Source organism: Gadus morhua, chromosome 11, assembly GCF_902167405.1.
Source record: "Gadus morhua chromosome 11, gadMor3.0, whole genome shotgun sequence".
Taxonomy (NCBI): Eukaryota; Metazoa; Chordata; class Actinopteri; order Gadiformes; family Gadidae; genus Gadus; species Gadus morhua.
Window position 1 is genome coordinate 19,145,309 of NC_044058.1, and position 22,244 is coordinate 19,167,552.

The 22,244-nt window shown below is 45.9% G+C and overlaps 1 protein-coding gene across 1 annotated transcript in view; it reads left to right on the top strand.

The window, feature by feature from the left end:
- Window positions 1–22,244, top strand: part of cdkal1 (CDK5 regulatory subunit associated protein 1-like 1) — a 230,509-nt gene that overhangs the window by 106,830 nt on the left and 101,435 nt on the right. Inside the window, exon 9 of the mRNA XM_030369576.1 lies at window positions 16,287–16,453. Coding sequence (XP_030225436.1) covers window positions 16,287–16,453 — 167 coding nt within the window. The remainder of the gene's footprint in view (window positions 1–16,286; window positions 16,454–22,244) is intronic.

Here is a 22,244-nt window from a genome sequence, read left to right on the forward strand (position 1 = left end):
TAGAAATCAGCCCACAGGCAGTTCTTTGCAACGCAAAATCGATTAATGCATGAAAAATCCTTTATGAAAGCTCTTTAACAGAGCTTTCAACCCATGGAAATGTCCAAAGATAATACTGTGGGCTCACTGTATGTTATGTGTGAGTCTGAGTATATTGTATGTATATATGCAGTCTCAATGCACATGCAATCATCACCATAGCTCTGCCAAGGCAGGTGCAATATACAGTACATCCACCCAGGCACACACAACTTTTTCTTTATGAGACTTTTTAATGCATGTTCTGCCCTGGTCTCCCCCTTCCACATACGTAAAACCGCTGTGACTGTGCCGTGGAAGGTACAGCACTGTTGTGTCACCATGACAGACCAGTGTTTGTGACAGCCCTGCTGTCCCACTCCTCTGCCCACTGCTGGGAGCCTCAGAGAGAGGAAAGAGAGAGGAGGAGGAGAGAGGGGAGGAGAGAGAATCGGGAGAAAGGGAGGAGAGAAAGAGGGAGGTAGAGAGGGAGAGGAAAATATAGGGAGAGAGTAGGGGAGAGGGGAGGGAGAGAGGAGGAGAGAGAGGAGGGAGAAAGATGAGAGGGAGGTAGAGGGAGAGAGGAAAAGATAGGGAGAAAGAGGGGAGAGAGAGGAGGAGAGGGGAGAGAGAGGAGGAGAGGGGAGAGAGAGGAGGGGAGAGTCGAAGAGAAAGGGAGTGGAGGGAGGAGGAGAGTGGGAGCGAGGGGGGAGAGAGGGAGAGACGGGGGAGAGAGGGAGAGACGGGAGGAGAGAGGCAGCTTTAGAGTGGAGGAAAGGAGAGGACTGTATGCCGTGGCCCCTGAATGTTGCTAAGCTTGTTAAGACGGTAAACAAGCCCTACTCATTAGTCTCAGAGCTGTTATATACAGGCACTGGCTCTAATGTTTAAATAATATTTGCATAAAAAAAAACTCATATTTACATGTCTGTTAGCAAAACCCTCACACACGGGCTGATTATGGACCCACACATTAACACACACGCACGTATACACAAGGGGCTGGCTACGTAAATTAACAAACACAAACAAGTTTCCTGCTGTGAGGCTATGAATATAATTATCCTTAATACTGACCAGTCATTTTCTTACAAAACGACACCCACATCCCATACACGGGCGAAATGAGGTCAATGGAGAATCAGCAGAACTGGCAGTGTGTGTGTGTGTGTGTGTGTGTCTGTTTGTCTGCGACGTGTCGTTCCAATCTCACTGTAAGTGTGTGTGGGACCATCGCCTTGACTTCCTAGACAGCGGATACGAGGCATTAACACATTGATTATTTTTTCAGGTTTTGATTATGATCCAATAACCCTATGAATATCTCCCCTTTAGCTGTGTGTGTGTGTGTTTGTGTGTGATACACGGTGCCCTAAAATGAACATCAGCTCTCGCATAATTTGACCAATTGCACTCCCTCTTTCGCACTGCTTCCATGGAGCCTCCTCTCAACCATACAAACAACAGGCCTCTGCTTACAACGGACACAGCTCTCTGACCCCTCTATACCGGGCCCTTCGGCGTACATGCTCCAAGCTGTCCGGCTCCTACTGAACAAGAACCTTAGTCGAATCGTGCTGAAGAGCCAAGGCTTCTGCTGAACTTGTTCCTGCCCCCATCGTCCGCAACACTGTGCTGAGCGCCCAACCACCCACCCACCCACGCTGGCCCCTGCTGGCTGTCGCCTCCACTGACTGACAGAGAACATACATCGGGGTGACAGCCCAGGCAGAGCAAGCATTCGACAAGCATTTTTTTCTGTTGTGCTTCTAAAACGCCGTGACCATGCTGCGGCCCCAGTGGGCCTTTTGCGCGAGGTGCTGCTTGTAACGTGGCGAAACAAACTCAGGGAGAAAATAAAGATTCTCACTGCGGCAAACTTTTCTCATACAAATGATGGTAAAATGGTGAAATAATGAAACTATGTCCACTCTATTTATGGGTGTGTTGGAATCAACAAGATCCTAAGATTAAAGTGACGGGAGTGTTCCAGGTAGACAAGGGTGTCCATTGCTTCCATGTGATTGCATTAACGACAATCATTAGATAAATGAGCATGGCAGACCAATTAAGACAACCTCATTAGTATCCCTTTGTTTCTCTATCCTTAACCCCCAACGCACACATACAGGGGCGCACGCACACACAAATAAACACACCAGCGCACACGCACATGCATGACACACCACACACGCGTGCATACACCACATCGCACCACATGCACAAATGAACACAAACACAGAAAGACACACCCCATCCTACCAAGGAACTGGCTGTGATGGCAATCAACAAAGACTTTGGAACAGTTTAATTGCTTTCATTGCTCATTAAGTGACACAAATTTGCTAATTAGAACAGATAGCAAGGCCTGCTGATTGCTAACCAGCTCGCTAATATCATTAGCTGCTCACATCTGAAGGAATCTGCCTCCATTCAGAGATTGTTGTTCTATCTCTATGTTGTTCCGCTGCATTCCGGTTTTTGATTTCTTTATTTTTTTGCACTTTTTCCATTCGCTCCTGCCTATTAAAGTCTTACTTTCTAATGTGTGTTATCTTAGCATTTTATCCCCGAAAGTTCCCCTTCTTTCCCATTCTCTCCTTCTCTTCCTCCCTCCGTCACTTGCTCTGTCCGTCAGTCCGTCTCTCTGCGTCTGCTCTGTTTGTCTTCGGGTTTTAATATGAATTAATTTGATCTATGGAGAGGAATCTGCTCAGTCAGGCTGGTCAAACAGGGGGAGCACGCTCGTCATAAAACCCATATTACCCATAAATCCCTGTCATTATGGGCCTGGCCGTGTCCAGCTGCCAGCGATCCCACTCTCTCTGGGAAGGCACCCCCGTGGCTTACCTCGGCCCTTCTAGAGCACATATCAAGCTCCTGGCTCCCATAGGATCACCACGGCCCCCAGCACAACTCCCAGATTGGTTCTCCTTCCTAAGGTGGCCAGATTGCCAATCCCATCTAGATGATAATTGGATTCTCCGTAGGCTGTTATAATGCATACAAATGTAAGCAATTCTTCAATTTGACCCAAGGCCTTGTGGATTAATTACAGCGGAAACATAAAATGGTCAAATAAAGTAAAACACCAACAATATATAGTTGAGACTGAAATTTATCAGGTAGTCAGAAGTTAAATGAAACTCGCTGAAATGTAAATGAAAGAAAATGAAAGCGTGACATAGCCCAGATATAGCCATCTTAACAGCGAAATCTAAATTGGCCCGTTCGCATAGGCTTTGTACAATATAGTCATTGAGATGTGTGGGTTGTAAGCCTAATGATGCCTGGCATTTCTTACCCTCTCTGTGTCCTTGTAGTCACTGCTTAGCTGTCATCCAAATGTGCATAATCCCTCATTCCCTCACAATCACTAAATCTTGCTTTCGAACTGGTTCATATTGAAATGTACATCGGAATGTAGCTATTCCTTACCAATTATTTAACCAAATATATATAATATAAGTGAGTACCCAGATCATCCACTTGGTGTTTCTTACCCATCGCAGGCAGCGGTGCTAAATAGTTAGTCTAAACTATTTAGACTAAAACCGTGGCGATAGAAGTCCAATGCACCGCCTGGTTTCGTCCCTTTTTTACCGTGCCAACACACCATTTTTAAAGCCCGAAGTCCACTGAAGGTCAAACACTTGCAACTTCCTGTGGGTTGACTTGTGTAACTCTGGGACTGCATTCATGTCCCTGCGTCTGTCTTGTGTGCTTTTATTTTCTCTTTACACTGCCCGCCCACACTTCATCAACATGCCAACCTCGACATCAAATGCGTTCCGTCAGCCTCAAATTCCCAAATAGAAATGGGCAGGGTTTCACATGTATGGTCGAGGGGAAGCCTCCATCTTAAAGAACCATTCTCTCCCCGTTGCTGTTGTCGTCCTCCTCCTCCACCCATGTCCACTTTTGGTTTCTCTGGCTTCAAAAAGGTTGTGCCAGAGAACAGAAGAGGCACCCTGCCATTCTCACACACACACACACACACACACACCCTTCCGCTCTCTCTCTGGCTTTCTCTGGTTCTGCCTCTGTCTCTTGCTTTTTATTTCTCGACCCCCCCCCCAGTTATATACATCAGTCCGTCTACTTTTGAAGCTCCGTATGGGGCTTCCTCTTTGACAGACGTGCCTCCCATATTCACATGAAGGAGATGTATCTCCTCTGCCAATTACTGTCTTTACAGTCGAATGCACATTTTCAGACGATACACATGCACACATCCGTGCATGCTCATATACACACACACACACACATACATGCACACACGCGCACTCACTCACATTCCCTTTGACAATTACCCTCTATATATCCAAATAACATATCTGACCCATATATTCTATGGCATGTTTTCCGTATAGCTCACATACACAGAGTGCCTTCAAAGACGCACTCACACACACACACACACACACACACACACACACACACACACACACACACACACACACACACACACACACACACACACACACACACACACACACACACACACACACACACACATGCTCCTAACAACACACCAGAGGGTCATGGCTGTGCTTTGAGGAGTATGGGAAACTAGGTTGAAGCTTGACATGTTTTTTTGCATAAAATATTGTATAAGCCCCCCTTCACTGTTCAGCAGTCATGCATTTGCATACTGTGTGTGTGTCTGTGTGTGTGTGTGTGTGTGTGTGTGTGTGTGTGTGTGTGTGTGTGTGTGTGTGTGTGTGTGTGTGTGTGTGTGTGTGTGTGTGTGCGCGTTTGGGTGAGATTAATCCTTGATGATGATGCACCCTGCCATGACACCCACGCAGCATATCAACAGTTGTTCCTCTAAATTAAGCCGTTTAATGATTGCAATTAAACTGTGTTTGCCGCCACTCGTTTGTGCACATGTTCATGTCTGTGTGCGTGCAAAACGTGCGTGGTAGGTAGGTTAGGTAGGTTTGCCGGGATTAAATGAGTTTCTATGTGCGCTCTGCGTGCAACCATCTGTGTGTGTTTCTGTGCTTGTGTATGTGTGTGGGTGTATGTTAGAGACAAATTCAACTGTGATTAAATGTGTGTGTGCTTGCTCATCAAAGACTAGGAGCAAGATTTGTGTGCTCAAGCAGCAATGCACCCACTCTCTGCGAAACTTTCCTTTTTCCTTTTGGTGCCTGCCCCGATGTCACATATTTAGTCTTCATTTCCACCCTTTTAAGGTGGGAAAGGTAAGATTTGAGAGCTATAATTTGAATGTAATTTGATAGAAATGCCATAGCCATCCATCAGCCATTAGGGAGAAAGATGCTCTTGAGTGTCTGTTTTGAATTGACTAAGCCTGCCTATGCATGAGCCAATTTGGATTCTGGACCGCTCCCGGCTCATTCGGACCAATCAGGGCATCTCTTCCTTAATTGGTTTGGGGGATCCATCTGGCCGGTCAATCACAGGTACGTGAATGCAGTAATGAAACATAGGGAGAAAGAGAGCAATAAGGAGGCGTTTTTGGGTTATTTTCAAAATATTGCTCTCTTACAACGCCATCCAGCCATCCATTAATCCCTCCATTCATTCTTTCACAGCTACATCCATCGACCCCTAAGTTCATTCATCAACCGTCGGCCCTCCGTTCTCTATCAATCATCAATCTATCATCCATGCATCTGGACACTATTTAGTAGGCTTGTTCCTCTAGCTCTGTGTACTTCATGGACTTTTACTGTGTCTGTTCTTGCCATCCATGCCCTCTTCTAACACACACACACACACACACACACACACACACACACACACACACACACACACACACACACACACACACACACACACACACACACACACACACACACACACACACACACACACACACATCGCCCCTCTCGATATCCGAGGGAGGTGTTGTGGACATCTGCCTCAGAATACCCCTTGGTATTCTCTTTCTAGGTGGTGGGGGTGGTTTTGGTAGTGGTTTGGCCTGTGAAGGCTGCAGGTTATTGGCTAGTAACCCCACACACAATATGACTGAAGGTCAGACAGGCCTCGTAGTCAGTGGCTCTCGCCGAAAGTGTTTCATAGTTTCACGACAGCAGTGGTGGTGTAAGCCCTTCATTTTGTTTGTTTGTGTGTGTGTGGATGCCTGTCTATTCACGTTAACCCTCATGTGAAATGGAAAGAAATTGACGAAGGTTGTGAATATAACCTCTGTTTGTTTATCCTCTCCGCACACAGCTGCCTTGTATAAGTTGAGTTGAATACGGCTTCGTATTTTACATGTATATCATTTATTTGTTTATTTTATGTTGGGAGCAAGACACATGTGCGAGAAAGGCTGAGAGACATCCCTAAGGTTGTCTTAATTTGTTATCTTATCCATATTCATGTCCACCAAATGGAGTGATGGCTCTGAGCATTGACTAATGATGCTGTGTGTGTGTGTGTGTGCCCGTGCACACGTTTATGTGCACAAATGGGGCCATTAGTATGCAAGTGCATTCATGAGCATGCATGCATTCCTCTGCCGTTGTGGAGCATTTCTAAGTGCCTAATACTACTGGCCATTTCAAATCATAATGTTTCAAATTTACATATGGTTTTCTTTAAAGAAGCAGTGAAATTGCCGCAAATTAGTCGGCCTCAATTTAACATGGGAAATTACTGTAGGTCTTTTTTTCCATTCATCTTATTGCATGAAATCTGAATAGTGCTAATTAAATTCGTTCAGACTTAACATAGCCCATACCTATTGTTTTCTTTGTGCGAGGATCATTACAGGGAATTTTAATTGATGGACAACGGGAGCTCAAAACTAACCTAGAACACATCACATAGAGATGTATCCACTGCACACCTGTCGGATACATAGTCAAAAAGTATCTTACTGTTTTTTGTTGCTTGTACTTCTTCAAAGTCGGGTTTCATTAAACATAATTGTGTCCTTCTTATTGCAGCCATGCATAAATATTGATAACATAATTGTAACTAAATTATGAATTTTGTTTCATCACTTTAAAGTTAAAAGGCTTTGAATGCTTTCTTCATGTTACTTTCATAGTCTGAGCATACCAATCTCGCTCTGTACTGGCGTGATCGCAAGTTAGATTATTTTAAATAATTAAATCGTCAAATAATTTCCTGACTCAGAACAAATGACGCAAACTACTTGTTCCTACGATCCCTTCAGCCCTCGCGGCCTATCTGCCTTTCTTTATCACACACACACACACACGCGCACACGCACACGCACACACACACAGGTCTGAACACACACAGAGGTCTGAACACCTGAGGGCCTATTGATCCATGTCAATAGTCCGTGTCTCATGCCTCACTGTTGGGGGGCTGGAATGTGTGGTAATGCATATTTATATTTCACCTAATTATCAGTCTCCATGGAGACCACTGGGGAGAGACCGGGGCAAGGTCAAGGCAAGGGCAGGAAAGTTCACACAGCCGTGCTATGTTAACATTTGCTGAAATTTTTGCTCTCATAAAAAGAATGGAAATTCGTAGTGGTCTTTATTTGAAGCTTATTAAAATGTATTCAAATGAATCTTTGAAAGTTGGTGGTTTTAGGGTTTGTCTTGGGTTATTTGGTCTTTGGTATCCCTCCCTTGTAATGACCACACTAAAAGCTTTTTTAGTCCTTATGGTAGATCAACAAATCTTCCATCCCATGAATAGTCAAATGTTGATACGTAAAAATGCATGAAAGGCTCGGCTGGGCCCTGATTTCCAATCTGGTACATTGCTTCCCTGGGTTTGTGTTTGCTCTTGGCCAATGACGCGCTTGCAGAAGCCGCGCCATCAGCAACATGATTGGTCGAAACAAAAATGAACCAAAAGAAAGTGAAACAACCCGTTCACCCAGATTTGACCAAGTCTGCCATCAGAGTGTAGATGACTTATCTAAATTCGGTCTTGTGAGAATAGAGCCCAGCAGTATCTTGGGGACGGACGGAATTCCCAAATCCTTTGATCTCATTAGTGAGTCTTGACTTCAATTCATAATTTACAGATAAAAAATGTGAAAGTATGAAGACACAGGGACCTGCCACGAAAGCCATTAGTTGATATTCCTTTTCTGGGAAACGGCTGCGGAGCAAGCTCGGGAAACTTAAGTTTTCCCCTTCCCTTCATATACCCACGTAGACAGGGAATTCTATGTTTTATTATGCACACACTATCAACCCCTAGACATCTTTCCTAGCCTAATGTCGTGTGGTTCTGGGATGCGCTGGAAGTCTCTGTAAGCCTTTATCGGGGCAGAGCGTTTGACAAGCCTTCATCCCCTCAACTCGGTTTGTGTGTGCGTGCGTATGTGTGCTGCAACTCGCCCGAAAATGCAGTTATTAGTGCAAGAAGTAATGTGAACTGTAGATTGATCTAAGGTACTGCCGCCGCCGTGTTGCATATCCACTGACTGGTTGCCACGGGCGATGACGTTTAGAAGATTAGAAGATTATAGTCACATAAACATGATCCTATTATGCTGCATTAAACCCCTGCTTTCCACGACACCTTAAGTCAACACGCGGTCACACACCCTATACACTTTATGATGCCGTCTCAGCGTGTGTGTGTGTCTGCATTTAGACACAGAGTTAAAAATAAAAGGCCTAGTTTATATAATATAAACACTCTGTGCTTCACTTGCACTCTGGCACACCTTCTTTCATGTCACGTGAATGTAGAAAGGTAGGGGATAGATGGCTATGTGGCCCAGATGGCACATTGTTATTCTCCCCATTAAGCCCAGCGTCTGACTGACTGACTGACTGCGGAGCCTGTGTGAATTACCCCCACACAGATGCCGTCGTTTCTCAGCAAATACCCCAAATGCGGGGGCAACATCTGGACCATCGGTCCACCCTCCCACACTAAGTATCTCCTCCATCTCCGCTCCTCCTCTCCTCGCCGTTTGGCCCCGGGGCCCCTCAGCTTGGCTCCACGCGTGTCACGCACGGCAGAGTGTTGACTTGTGTCATGGAAAATGGGGCTTTAATTTCCTGTAACAGGATTAGCGTTATGTGTACATAATCTATAATCTGTTAAACATTATCCCCTATGGCAAGCAATCAGAAAAAGACACACATGCGTGCTTGTATGTGTGTGTGTATGTATATCATGCCAAAGAGATTACGATAAGAGCGCTGAGCCTAGTGGTGTACGGTGGGCGATACGGCGAGAGTGTGTTTACAAACCGACCCCAGTCGTTTCCCAAACTCTTGTCGGGCTCACAGTGCGCGCGGGCTAATGCATGCGCGTTGTACAAACGACTTCTGTGAGCAGATTCACCCAGAGCTGGACCTCACGGTGACCGAGACAGAACCACGGGCGGCGACCATCTCCACATGGAGTCCCCCCCCAACCCTAAGAACTACCCCCCCGCTCACATATAAACAGGCCAAGGAGACCAACACTGTGCAGAGAGGGGTCAACATCAGCTAGCTGCTCAAGAGACCTTTTTATCATACAAATTGGAGAACGCTATTGTGTGTGTGTGTGTGTGTGTGTGTGTCCTGCCCGCCCGCAAGGATACACACACACACTGGGAAAGGGGAACTGTTTTGCTTTATTGTCACTGGGCTGCAAACTAGGCAGCAGACTGCAAACTATCCCGATTTGTTCTTCTTGCTGGGTCCACACCTCTGTGTGCCGCCTTGATCAGTTGAAAGTGATACCCTGGCATTACCATCAGCGGTGAAACAACTCTCATTATGATGAATATTTGATGAGCCCTGAGTGTTCTGAGCAGCTTTGAAAGCGACAGGAGGCGGGACATTAATGGCTGTTGGAAAAGAAGCAGCAGAAGCACTGATTTTCTTCTCGTTTTTTTTTGGGACGGGTAATCATTGATGATTTCACACGACGCGCTGTCAGGTGAGAGATGGGGACGTTCCAACACTCGGTTTTTTTTTGTGGCATCCTATTTAGTTCTGTGTGTGCTTTAATCCAAATTGTGAATTAATATGTAGCGACAAGCATGCAGGGTTATGTTTTCTATTTTACTAGCGTACTGAGATATTATTTTTAGAATGACTTTAAAGTTACATGATGATATGCTGTGATTGGAAATATTTACCAAACTTCTGCTTTATTAAAGGAATCTTCAGACGCTACTTATCGTATTTAGGTGGAACCGTGTAATGTGTCACGTGAACGCACTGTTTCAGCTGGAAGTGTTTTGGGCTGAGAGTTCTAGAAGGTAGAGGGGGGGGGGGGGCTGCATGTTATCCCCAAGGTTACAACCCACAGCAACTTGGTGATACTTTTTATTACCGTCGTCATGTATGGTTATTATAAAGAGCTATGTTGTAAATGGAACGTGCCGCACACAGTGCACTTCACCACAAGTATTCGAGAACTCGGGAGCTGACGATCAGACAGAGATTCACCATGCATTCACTGAAGCGTTAAACTACAGGTGTCCGGGAAGGCTCACCCTCTCGGGGGCGATAACCCATCCTGCTTCCGGAGCAGAGCGGAGCGTTCACAAACTATTTGGCGACCAGCAAACACATTGGATTTTTGTAACACTGATGACATGTCATATATTTCTATGTTGACAATCAAAGAAGGCACACCACATTTAATGCACTAAAATAGCGTTTGGGTTCACTTGCTCTTTAGCAATCGTTCGTAACCAATATTGAACTAACGCGAAAAAAATCTTTCAAAAGGTTCCTGGTGCCGCTTGCAATCCTTTAACCTAAAACTAGGGGTCCGCACACCCCCATTTCAGAACCAGTGGTGATAGATAAGGAAAACAAGGGGATCAAGGTTATCATTCCCACACTTCCCATATAGTTATTTGATGACAAACACCCAACAAGTGTTGACTTCTGTTTACTCTGTTGCCACAGTCGTCTCTACACGGTTGTCTTTCATTTAGCTTGAGATTTTCACCGGGTACACACAGCTAGCGTAGATCCACTCTTTCCCCGAGTCCTACAGTGCAGACATTTGCATAGCGAAGGTGTTAGCCTGCGCACAGATAACCTGATCATATATAGTTTGAGGCGTTGCTCCGATTATGCTGGTCGTGTCAACAACATAGTGTGATTGGCCCCTTATCAGATTTTGCCAGTAATTGTGTATTCCGGGGAGCTCCTGCATCAGCTCGGATTTGCCCTATCTTTCAAATGATTTGGCCTTTTCGTACCCTCAGGCTTCTTGTGAGTGAGGGCAGAGGTACAATCCTAATTGAGGTGTGATTGTGGTGTGCAACGACTGGGAATAATTCCTCCATGCTACTGCTAGGAGAGAGTGCTGCGACCCTCCAGCACTATATTATAGAAACAAGCGATGGTAACCTGACCTGAATCTGGAGAATCATTATTATTAGTTTTTTTTTGCATTTTGCTAAAAGATATGAGAAAAAAAGTTTGTAAATAAACATTTTTCAGTTTCTCTGAAGGAATGAGCCGATTATTTGGCTCCCTCATTTTCAGGTTGTTTATTCGCAGTCACGGCTAAGACAACCGGCAGCCGATAGAACTCTTTTAAATTCTCTCACTCTCTCGCTCTCTCCTCTCTCGCTCTCATATCTCTTCTCGGCTCTTCTCTCTCACCATCTCATCTCTGGCTTAGCGGGGAACCACACTGTGGTGCGTGTTATGTGGCGGCCCACGTGAAGGAGTACGTTGTCGTACAGCGTTACCGCTGAAGGTCCGGCCGCCTGTACAGGGTCGGCACGCCACAGCGGCGAGTTGTAGCTCGTTCAACACGCCACACTAGACCGGCTGAAGCCGCCGCCGCGTCTCACGTCAGCAAGGTTTCCTTCTGTCTTTTTTGTCTTTTGTCGCCCTTCCCCTTAACTCCATGTTGTCTTTTTATTTGTTGACTCATTTTGTTCAATTAGTGTTTGGAGCTCTTAAATAAGCGTATGCCTCGATATTTTTCGTGCATAGGGTTCGTTTTCAGAGGGTTTCTCGACGAGCTACACAGCCACTGTTCTTATTGCGTCACCGGAAGTTATTCTCATCTGTTTAGAGAGCTGCTTATGCCTAAGCAGGACTGATTCATCGTCATGCTAACAAGAAGGGCTCATCGCAAACGCACACGCTCTCACACAAAAACACGTACACACACACACACCCAGCAAGCAGTGCGCACACGCACACGCACACACACACACACACACAGCAAGCAGAGAGCGCACAGGCACACAGAGACGCACGTAACCACGTCACTCCAACCACCTAGACATCATTCTAGGCCCTCTCCTACGTCAACTATCTCATCCAAACAGGCTTTTGGCAGAGCACAATCCTTTTTTCTTTCTTTCTGTGTATCGTGTGTCAGCCCATACCCACAATGTTATTCTTGGACCCCGATGAGATGCACACCCACCCACAGAAGTTTCCCTCATACATACTCTCTCTGTCTCTCTCTCTCTCTCTCTCTCTCTCTCTCTCTCTCTCTCTCTCTCTGTCTCTCTGTCTCTCTGTCTCTCTCTCTCTCTCTCTCTCTCTCTCTCTCGCCCTGACCTAACTAAACCCACCGTCCTCACTGACCCTGCCTCAAGTGAGTTTCCTCTCGCCTGGCCCTTCGTTGTGTTGTTCTATTTTCTTTCCATGTCAGTCTCTCTCTGAGCTTCCCCAGGGTCACATCACTTTACCAGGGTGTAAAACCGTTGAATCACTCATTAGTACGTTTCAACTCTCCCTCGTGTTTTGTTGCTCACATACCAAACTTTTATCTGCACCTGATTTGGCAAGAACAGGACGGTCTGAGCGTGAAAACACACACACACACACACACAAGTTACACAGAAAACGTCGGGACCGGTCCTCTCGCACCGCAGCGCCATGGTAACGCAGGCCGCCCGCCTCCTGTTATCGCTCTTCACGCCGTTAAGATCAGATTAAACACCTCAACGTGTCAGACGTCTCCGCCACCCGGGTCATCAACAGGGAGATTCCTTAGACGTATCTGATGTCCTTCGTGACCCTGGGTTTGTTCGGTCTTGTTTTGAAAATGCGAGCTCAAACCGCTGCTGTGAGTGATGGTTGTGATCTGTGATTACACCTCCAGTGGTGGATCTGATGAACTCTGTTAATGATGCACGGGCACGTAGCTTCCACCACACAGACAAGACGTTTGAGTCATGCAAGTTAAACAAAAAGGCTGTCACTAGTGTTTTTATTTATTTGCAGCAAGCCTTTGTGTCTTCGTACGATGTGGTAAACGCATCGTGCATGGATCGTCTGATTGTTTAATAGAACCGTTCAAATTAAGGTTTAGTAAAAAAAATGGAAAATCACTAAGATTTGTATCAATGTCGGCCTTAATGAGCTGTACTGTTATCTACTGGCGTTTCCGTGCTCCTGCTGCTTCCCTTTCATGGCTACCGGGAGACTTTATCTAAGATGACCTGAGTGATTCACTTTAATTGATTCAAACACATCCTGGCTATAGTAATTATATGATCTGCTTCATCCATCCCTGTAGACAGACCCTGTATTGACATGCCAGATCCTGATGGTGTAGGGCCTGAACTCGAAGCAATGTCTGACCGGTTTGGTAATCAGTAGAAGGTGATGAATGACCATTAACAATATAATTCAGATTGATCTGATTACTGTTTGATATTATGTCTTTGAGTGTGGCTCCATAGGGATTGTAGTTGGTATAACACTGCTATTTTCCTTCTGTTACTTCATCATAATTAACAATTGCTGTGTCATACTGTTTATAACAACCTTTGACTTGTAATTAATTATGTCCTACCCATTTACAGTGGGGAAAAAAATTAAAACAACACAACCCCGTTACATAACCGCGGGTACACAAAGACCGCCACGCATGAATAAAACAAAGCCCAAAAACATAGCCCCGACAGCACAGACACACGTCAAGAGGAAGCAGGTGTTTAGGGCTGAGGCCACAGGACCCAAAGGGCTGCCGGAGCATTTCCTGCTGTCTGGGACTCCCTCCAACGCTCCGCTCCGGCCAACGATAACACATCAAATCAGGCCAGGCACACGAGCCAGGGGTCAGCTCAGCTCGAGGTGTGACTCTTTTATCAGATCAAACAACAACACCACCGCCGTATGTGTCCCTCCCGCAGTGGAAAACGCAGCATCGGAATCAAAGAAATGTTGTTTTTGGATGGAAATGAGGGTTGCTCTCTACCCCCAGCGCGCTCTCTCTCTCTCGCTTGCTCGCTTGCTCGCTCTCTCTCTCTCTTTGCCCCTCTGCCCCTGAACGGTGACTCCTGTTTTAACTCCCGCCCGGGCCTTGTTTTGCAAGCCGTGCTTTTGTGTCGAGGGGGGACCGCCTTCGGCCCGCCTGGGTCCGTGTTTGGTGTGGGTCGGGGTCAGGATGTGCTGTTTTCTTTGGCGGGTAGCAAAGCATCCACCCACAGGGGAGAAGGGAGAGGCTCCGGGACTGGGGGGCAGGGACGGAGCGAGACGGAGAGGATCAGTGGCGGCTCAGACAAGCCGACTCAAGCTGTGTTGGGAATGTACAGACTGCTGCCTCTCCCTCAGGCTGGTTCCACAAGACCCTCCAAGCACCCGGTCTCACTAACAGCTGCACCGTGTCCTCGTACCTAAAACCGTCCTCCACCAACAGTTACATCTTGCAAGATGGATGCGCAAGGGATATTTCATTTCAAACCTTCATTTACATTCATAGGGCATTGAGGTTTTCCTCATTTGCAATGACGACGAGTTTACAGCAAGGGACATGCACACAACAGCAAAGACAAATAAACATGAGCAAAACAAATATAATTCATATAAATAATTAAAACTAAAAACAGTTGCAATTTGATGAGCTGAGATTAAACCACAAACGTTTAAATACAGTAGCATATGGGAGTACCTCTAACCTTATATACAGGAATATACAAGGTGCAAATAAATTTGACCTCAATCATACCTAAATAAATCCTGTGCCCATGGTTGCAACAAGCAGTAAACATATTTAGGGTGGCCTAGTTAGTAGCTGTTAATGTTCTTTCTGTGCGGATATAAACAAAGTTAACCGACGTATGGTGTTTAAACGAAACCCCTCATTCAGCTCCTGCTCTGTCGTTTAGCTCCAAGCGGCCCCGGATGGGAAAAGATGCTAATCACTGCTAGGGCTTCTTTCCCTCGGCTGACCCCCAGAAATCATTATCATGGCTTAATGTCAATGATGATGAGCTTTTTAAAACTCTTTAGCACTCTACAATTGATGCCAACATCATCTTTAATCCACTGATGCAGGCAGAGTGGATACACACACACGCACACAAACGGGCGCGCACACACTTTTTTTCATATACTCTCCAATTAGCCCGGCGTCATCCTTAATATCTCTCAGCCCTGAATGACCACATGCATCTATCTGTCTCTGGAGAGCTAATGGTAATGATGATCATTTTCTGTGTGTGTCTATGTGTGACATCCGTGCACGTGGTTTTGTTTAGTCTGTGGGTTATAGTGCACGCCTTAACACTAGCTTAAGCACCCAGTCAAGCGTTTTCGGGTCCCACTGGCAAGTGACTGCTATTCCATTAGTCTGCAATTGTGAGGACGGCTCTAGATTAACATGAAGTTGATGGATGATGCTGAACACACATTCAAACACAGACTCGCACACACACACATGTACACACACAAACACACACACTCTTTGCCCTCTTACTGTATTTGCCCTTCACAGTGGAGATATGCGTTTGCCTGCCCTCTTGGGCAAGGCTTTGCACTGACTGCCGTGTGGGATTCTACCATGGATGATTCAAGGTTGGAAATGAAGGCGTTTAAGGTGCCCCTCTCCGTCAAATCAAGTCAAAGGCTTTTCTTGGAATCCGAGCTGTCTTCCAGAGTTGGAGATTTGGACTCTGAAACGCTCCCGAGTCGCTTATCCTCGCGGCATCCCTTCAGTGTTGCTTCCGTCTACGCAACAAGCCTTACAGTAACCCAATGCACGCAAATCCTTCTTTTGATTGGGAAAGGATTATGTCTCAGAGTGGAGATGAGCACTGTCTGAGGAGTGTGACTGTGTTTTCCACGCACATGGGGAATGTGGACGCGAAGAGACGGTTTAGCCTGCTGCTGTAGCACAGTATCCTGACATAGCGTCGGCGGGTCCTCCAGTCTGTCTCCAGTCTGGAGTGTGGAGTCGGAGTCTCCCTGCAATAGGCCTCGTTCATTGTTTGAATCCTCTTTCACCAAAATCCCAAAGCTAGTGTGTCTTTTTAAGAGCATGGCGATCTGATCACGCAGATAAAAAAATTTGGAAAATTAAATTAAAAAAAAACGTCTGTCTTCAACAGTTCTCTGTGTTTTTTCCAGAGGGGGTGTGTGAGATCTGGCTGACCAGCGAGGACACCGGGGCGTACGGGCGGGACATCGGCACCGACCTGCCCTCCCTGCTCTGGAGGCTGGTGGAGGAGATCCCTGAAGGAGCCATGCTGAGGCTGGGCATGACCAACCCCCCCTACATCCTGGAGCACCTGGAGGTACACACACACACACACACACACACACACACACACACACACACACACACACACACACACACACACACACACACACACACACACACACACACACACACACACACACACACTAGTAGTCCTTGCATCTCCACACACACTAGTAGTCTTGCATCTCCACACACAAACACTAGCACTCACACTACCTTACACACACACACACACACACACACACACACACACACACACACACACACACACACACACACACACACACACACACACACTGGCACACCACTAGCAAAAGTAATGTGTTTCCCAGGGATTGCTGTACTGTAAATTGAGAATATTTTATGCACAACAAGAGATGCCTAAAACCTAATTCATAGATGCAATTAAAAGATCCACAGCAACCAGGGCGGTTAGTTTGTTATTATTATTCTTTCATTATTCCCCTTTGTTCACCCTCGATCGCGCTCCTCCCAGGGAGCAGAGGAAACGCTTCGTTTTTTTGGTGTTTTTTTAAGGGATCCCATAGCGTTCAATAAGCAGAGCGCTCCTCCGGTTTTTGCTGAGCTGGCAGTTCTGCCGGTCCAACCTTAGTGCTCACAGACCATTCATTAAAGCGCACTTCATCCACTGCTCCCACCTAATGAGTCAATTAAGACTCCATTGTGTCCTCTTTAAGCAACGGCGTGTTATCAAGCCCCGCCATCCTCCTCTTCCTCCTCCTCCTCCTGCTCCTGCTCCTGCTCCTGCCTCCATCTCCTCCAGACAAAAGCCCATCGTAGGCCTCCTCTTTCTACACAGTCTTTTGTTTGCACCGCGATTGGGTCCACACTGTCTCTCCTGTCTGGGCTGCGTGTGTTATCAGCCCCATCTCACCGTCCATCTCCCTTCCCTGGTTTGGTTTTTTTTGGGGTGGTTTTTGGGGTGTCTATGTGTGCGTTCCAGACTTGATTAAATTTGTCGCAAAACGAGAATGATTGCCAATCGTGGCGAAACCCTGCAGGACAGTACTGTCCCATTGTCCCTCTGAGTAGATATGGGACAAGACCCACGAAAGCGAACTCACCCATCGATGACAATGCAGGCGACCCCCCTGTTCTGAGTTTTACCATCCTTCGTCTTCGTAGTCCGACATTTCTGTACTTATTGTAAGTCTCTTTGGATGAAAGCGTCTGCTAAATGCCCTAAACGTAAGTGAATTAGGTTCTAAGATGCGCACTCACTCTGCGCGTGTAAACGAAAGAGGGATTATTCAAGATGGACGCCTTCTGGGACCTGACAATGTTCAGAACGCTCGCATAAAGGAAGCACTTTTAACCTCGTAAACTCTCACCAAACAAATAAAACAAGCTGTTCCCAAAGATCCCAACATGTCCGCTGCGTAGAGCCGGCTTCTTGTCCACATTCTGGGTAAACAGGGAATGTTTTAAACAAAGGGTCGTGAAACTTTTCCCAAAGTAGACCAGACTTCTCCGGGGCCAGAGGAAAACCGCCAAAAGGAGGGCAATAAAGATGACAAAAAATGCGTGAAAGAAGAGGGGGTAAGAGAAGCGGCCCCTAAGTGTAAAATGTGCTGTGGGAGGCAGCAGCGGAAGGGGTTGTAATTAACCAGGGGTTAATGGGGGTGGCTAATTGTCCCCCTCCACATGTATAGGTTGGCTTTCTGCTTGGCTACATTACAATTAAAAACCACCATCCTAATGATGGTGAATAACAATTAGCTGATAATTAGTATTAGGACTCTGTGTGTGTGTGTGTGTGTGTGTGTGTGTGTGTGTGTTTGTGTGTGTGCGTCCGTGCCTCGCCATGCCGTATGCTACTGCCCTTATCGTCATATGCCCACACTTTTAAACAATTGAATTACGTCCGTCCTGTCTTTAATTCCTCACTCAATTAACCTACATAAATGCTAGGTGGGGGTGTGGGTGTGTGTGAGCGTGTGCGCGCTCCGGGCTGGTCTTTAAGTTATCAATGTCTTAGCCCTGATCCTTAATATTATTATGATTGCCACCCTACACATTGCTAGGTTCCCCTTCTCCAAATATTGCATCTTCCTATCTCTCTATCTCCCCCATTGTTTATTTAATTGTCCTATTAAAGGTTATTGAAGAAGCATGAGAACACTTCTATTTCTACCCTTCTATTCTCTTCCCTTCGGTTTCCCCCTGTTGGTTTTGGTCACACTTGTTGCTTGTTGTGTGTCCCTCTCCGTCGGCTCTGGTGATTCGGTGGCCCTTGAATGGGGTTGAGGATGTAGATGAGCACCGATGTGCCCAATGGTGTGGTCATGATGAGGGGGTGCTGTGGTCATGAGGAGGATGTGCTTGATGATGGAGGCGGCCTGAGCAGTTCAAGCCGAGGCTCCCCTTTTCACTTCTTTCGCCAGAGGCGAGACATGCACGCACACATGCACACGCACGCACACATGCATGTGTGCACACGCTGCCACGCACACACACGCATAGGTGTACTTAATACACACACGCACGCACGCACATGCACACAAGCGCAGACGCACGCACATGCATGCACGTAGACAAAACATGAACAGAGACGAGCACGTAAACAAACACACATCCACGCGCACATTCGCACACATCATTCTTGAAACACTCTTAGAAGCGGAACACACACCATCTCTCTCAGCCCACAGTCGTTCCTCCTCTGACAGATTTGGGCAGCCTTATAGGCCTGTTTGCTGATTGGAGCAGTTACCTGCCTGAAGGCCACTCACAGGCTACTTGTCTTTGACATTTTAGTTGATTGCATTGTGTCTTTAATGGTCCCATTTCTGTTAGCAGAAGTGGTTGAGGCAGTTTACTTTGCTTTCCTCCCTCTCTCTCTCGGACTCTCTCTCCTGCACTGTTTCTCTCTTGATCTCTCACTCTCTTTCTCTCTCAATCTCACAACTCTGTCACATCTCACCATCGTTTATTGTGCCTGTCTCACACCCCTCGTTTATATTCTGCTAGAATACCTGTACTTCCATATTTTTTTTTTTTGCTTGTGTTTCGTTAAAATATGGAGAATCTAAAGGATAATTAAACTCTAAATCAAGGGGTTTGTTCCTCTAAACACGTTGATGTGTCTGATACGCTCATAGACGTTAATCTGTAAAAAATATAATTAAGCTGAAATTAAAACGTGTGAAAAAGCATATGATGCTGATGTTTGTGCGTTTCTTTAATCTGCTTTCAACTCACCTCAGGCAACCTCCTTTGAAGGTGGCTCTGATTATTTGTATTTAAGGCTCACGTTTCTCAACACGAATGGCTTCGCAGTCACCAAAATCGTCCTGCAGTTGTACCATCCACAAGAGAGCCACACTACACATTGGAACAGTGTCTTTGTGTCAAGCATCCAATTGAATAAATCCTATTTCGCAGAGCCCAAACAGTTTCACAAGAGCAATCGCAATATTTAATTCTTCATCTTTGACCCATTTTTGAACTTTGTTCTAAGGCTTTTCCCTGGTTGTACTGTTAGCGTTAACTACTGTGTAAGTTTGGAAGGTGCTTTGATGCGAAGGTTGTGAACAAACTAATGGACGTGCCTGTGCACACTTGCCGCTTCAGATGAGGCAATTTGCTGTCATCTTGGGATGGGAAGCAACTTTCAAGTATCGGCATTGTTCCAATCAAAATACTGATGGTTGACTTAATGGGACCTCTTTTTCATCTTTGTGCTTCTAACACTGCGCCTGTGGCTTACTGTGCGTGCATGCTCTTGCGCACAGGCGTCTAGGTGGGCTGGGGATGTTGTCTATAGTGTATACCCGGTGTGTGTGCGTGTGTGCCTGTGTGGGTCTCTCATTGTCTCGCTCCCATATGCAGACTTAGTAAATGAGGTGTGAAACCAACTTCCCTCTTTTCTAACCTTTGAGTCAGGCCAAGATGGATGTAATAGGAGCCAACTGTAAAATATACTGCACTAGTGTCCTCTTTACACACATACACACACACATGCTCTTGCTCTTGTCTCTCTCTCTCTCTCTCTCTCTCTCTCTCTCTCTCTCTCTCTCTCTCTCTCTCTCTCTCTCTCTCTCTCTCCGTCTGTGTCTCTATCTGTGTGTATGTGTGGCTCTGTCTCTATCATACACACACTGTATCTGGGGTTCTATATGAACGGATTAAATAATACAGGAAATGCCCCCTTGACAGAAAAGTACCATTAACATTTTCACAATACACCACTTAATTTCTCCCTTAATTGATCATGCTTGCCTTAAGGGGCAATTTTATCATATTCATAGGCATGGACATTCACATCTAGCGTTGTGCTGAATGGTTTGATTGCAGTAGGCACTAGAGGAAACAAGTATGTCTACTTACTTAACAAGTATGAAACAAATACTTCTCCTTGTTTCATCAGCTCTATTCCTCCTCCATTTCCTTCTGGCCATCCTTTTTCTGTCATGTTTCTGTGCTGGCCGTTTGTGTCTGGTACAAACAGAAACAGGGACACACCTTCATCAGGCCGTTCTCCATCTTAATCACTCCCCGGGGAGTCTCCCTCCCATTAGTGGGTTTAATGTAGAACGGTGTGACACTAACACACGCACAGACACACACACACAGACACACACACACACACACACACAGACACATACATAGACACAAGCAGACACTCACACACAGACATAGACACACACACTCATGCACACACAAACACACTCACGCACGCACAGACACACACTTAACTACTGATGGTGACACATTACGAATCACGACTTTACGATTCTGAATGATCTCTTCTGATGTAACCTTTATGAAATGACACATCTTTTGGAAGATATACGATGTCCAACTACAGTGTTGAATATGATTAAAAGTGCACTAAAATGAGCAACGGCGAACAGGGATGCCGTTGAAGATTTGTTATGTAAAAACGCATCACAATATATCCACATTGTTTGTGTTTCCGAACCGCGTTTGAAATGTACTCGTTGCTATCTTGGGAACCATATTCGTGAGAGGGCTTTAGCAGATACTGGGCTTTATATAGACATGGCATCGTGCTCAGTTTCACATGTCTTTGTAGTCTATCCAAAGCTTTGACTAAAAAGCATCTTTAGACACCGTCAAAACAAGGAATCTATTAAAACAAACGGCAACATACAAAAATCTACCAAAAAATACTAAAAATCCTGGAATGAGTTGCGATGGGGGCCAAGCAAAGGTTTATACGGGTTCGGTTTCAAGTTCACTTGTGAGTGAGTGGTCCTCACTGGTCACTGGTGTGATATGTGATGTCACACAGGGACATGTTCCCAGCACTAAAGGGACGCCCGATTTGTTCTGTCCCTGAGCTCAGGCAGGCTGCAATAGACTTAGTTAGTTTGATCATATATGCACCTTATTGGGCAACACGATCCCTGGCTCAGCCCTGGGTGAAACCGACTGCACCCTGAGGGGTTGGGAAGAAGAAAGGGGTAAAAACGGCATCCCTGGGAATTCATGTCCCTCAGTGTAGGTTGTGTGTGTGTGTGTGCTGGTGTGTTTTAAGAAGTGAAACTCACTTAACCCTGGATTACCCAGGCAACAACAGTAAAGGTGCTTGCTTTATTAAAACTCTGGGGAAAAGCTGCGTGTAATGTAAAGACAGTCTGTGTTGTGCACGTGTTTGATTGTGCAGAGAGAGAGAGAGAGAGAGAGTCATAGTGCGTTTATGCCGGCACATCCTCCCCTTTCTCTCAGGATACACTCTCAGGTGTCTGATTAGTGTGTGTGTGTGTGTGTGTGTGTGTGTACGTGAGTTGGTTTATCTGTGAGCCAACCTATTGTCTCTTTGATTATTCATCAGAGTT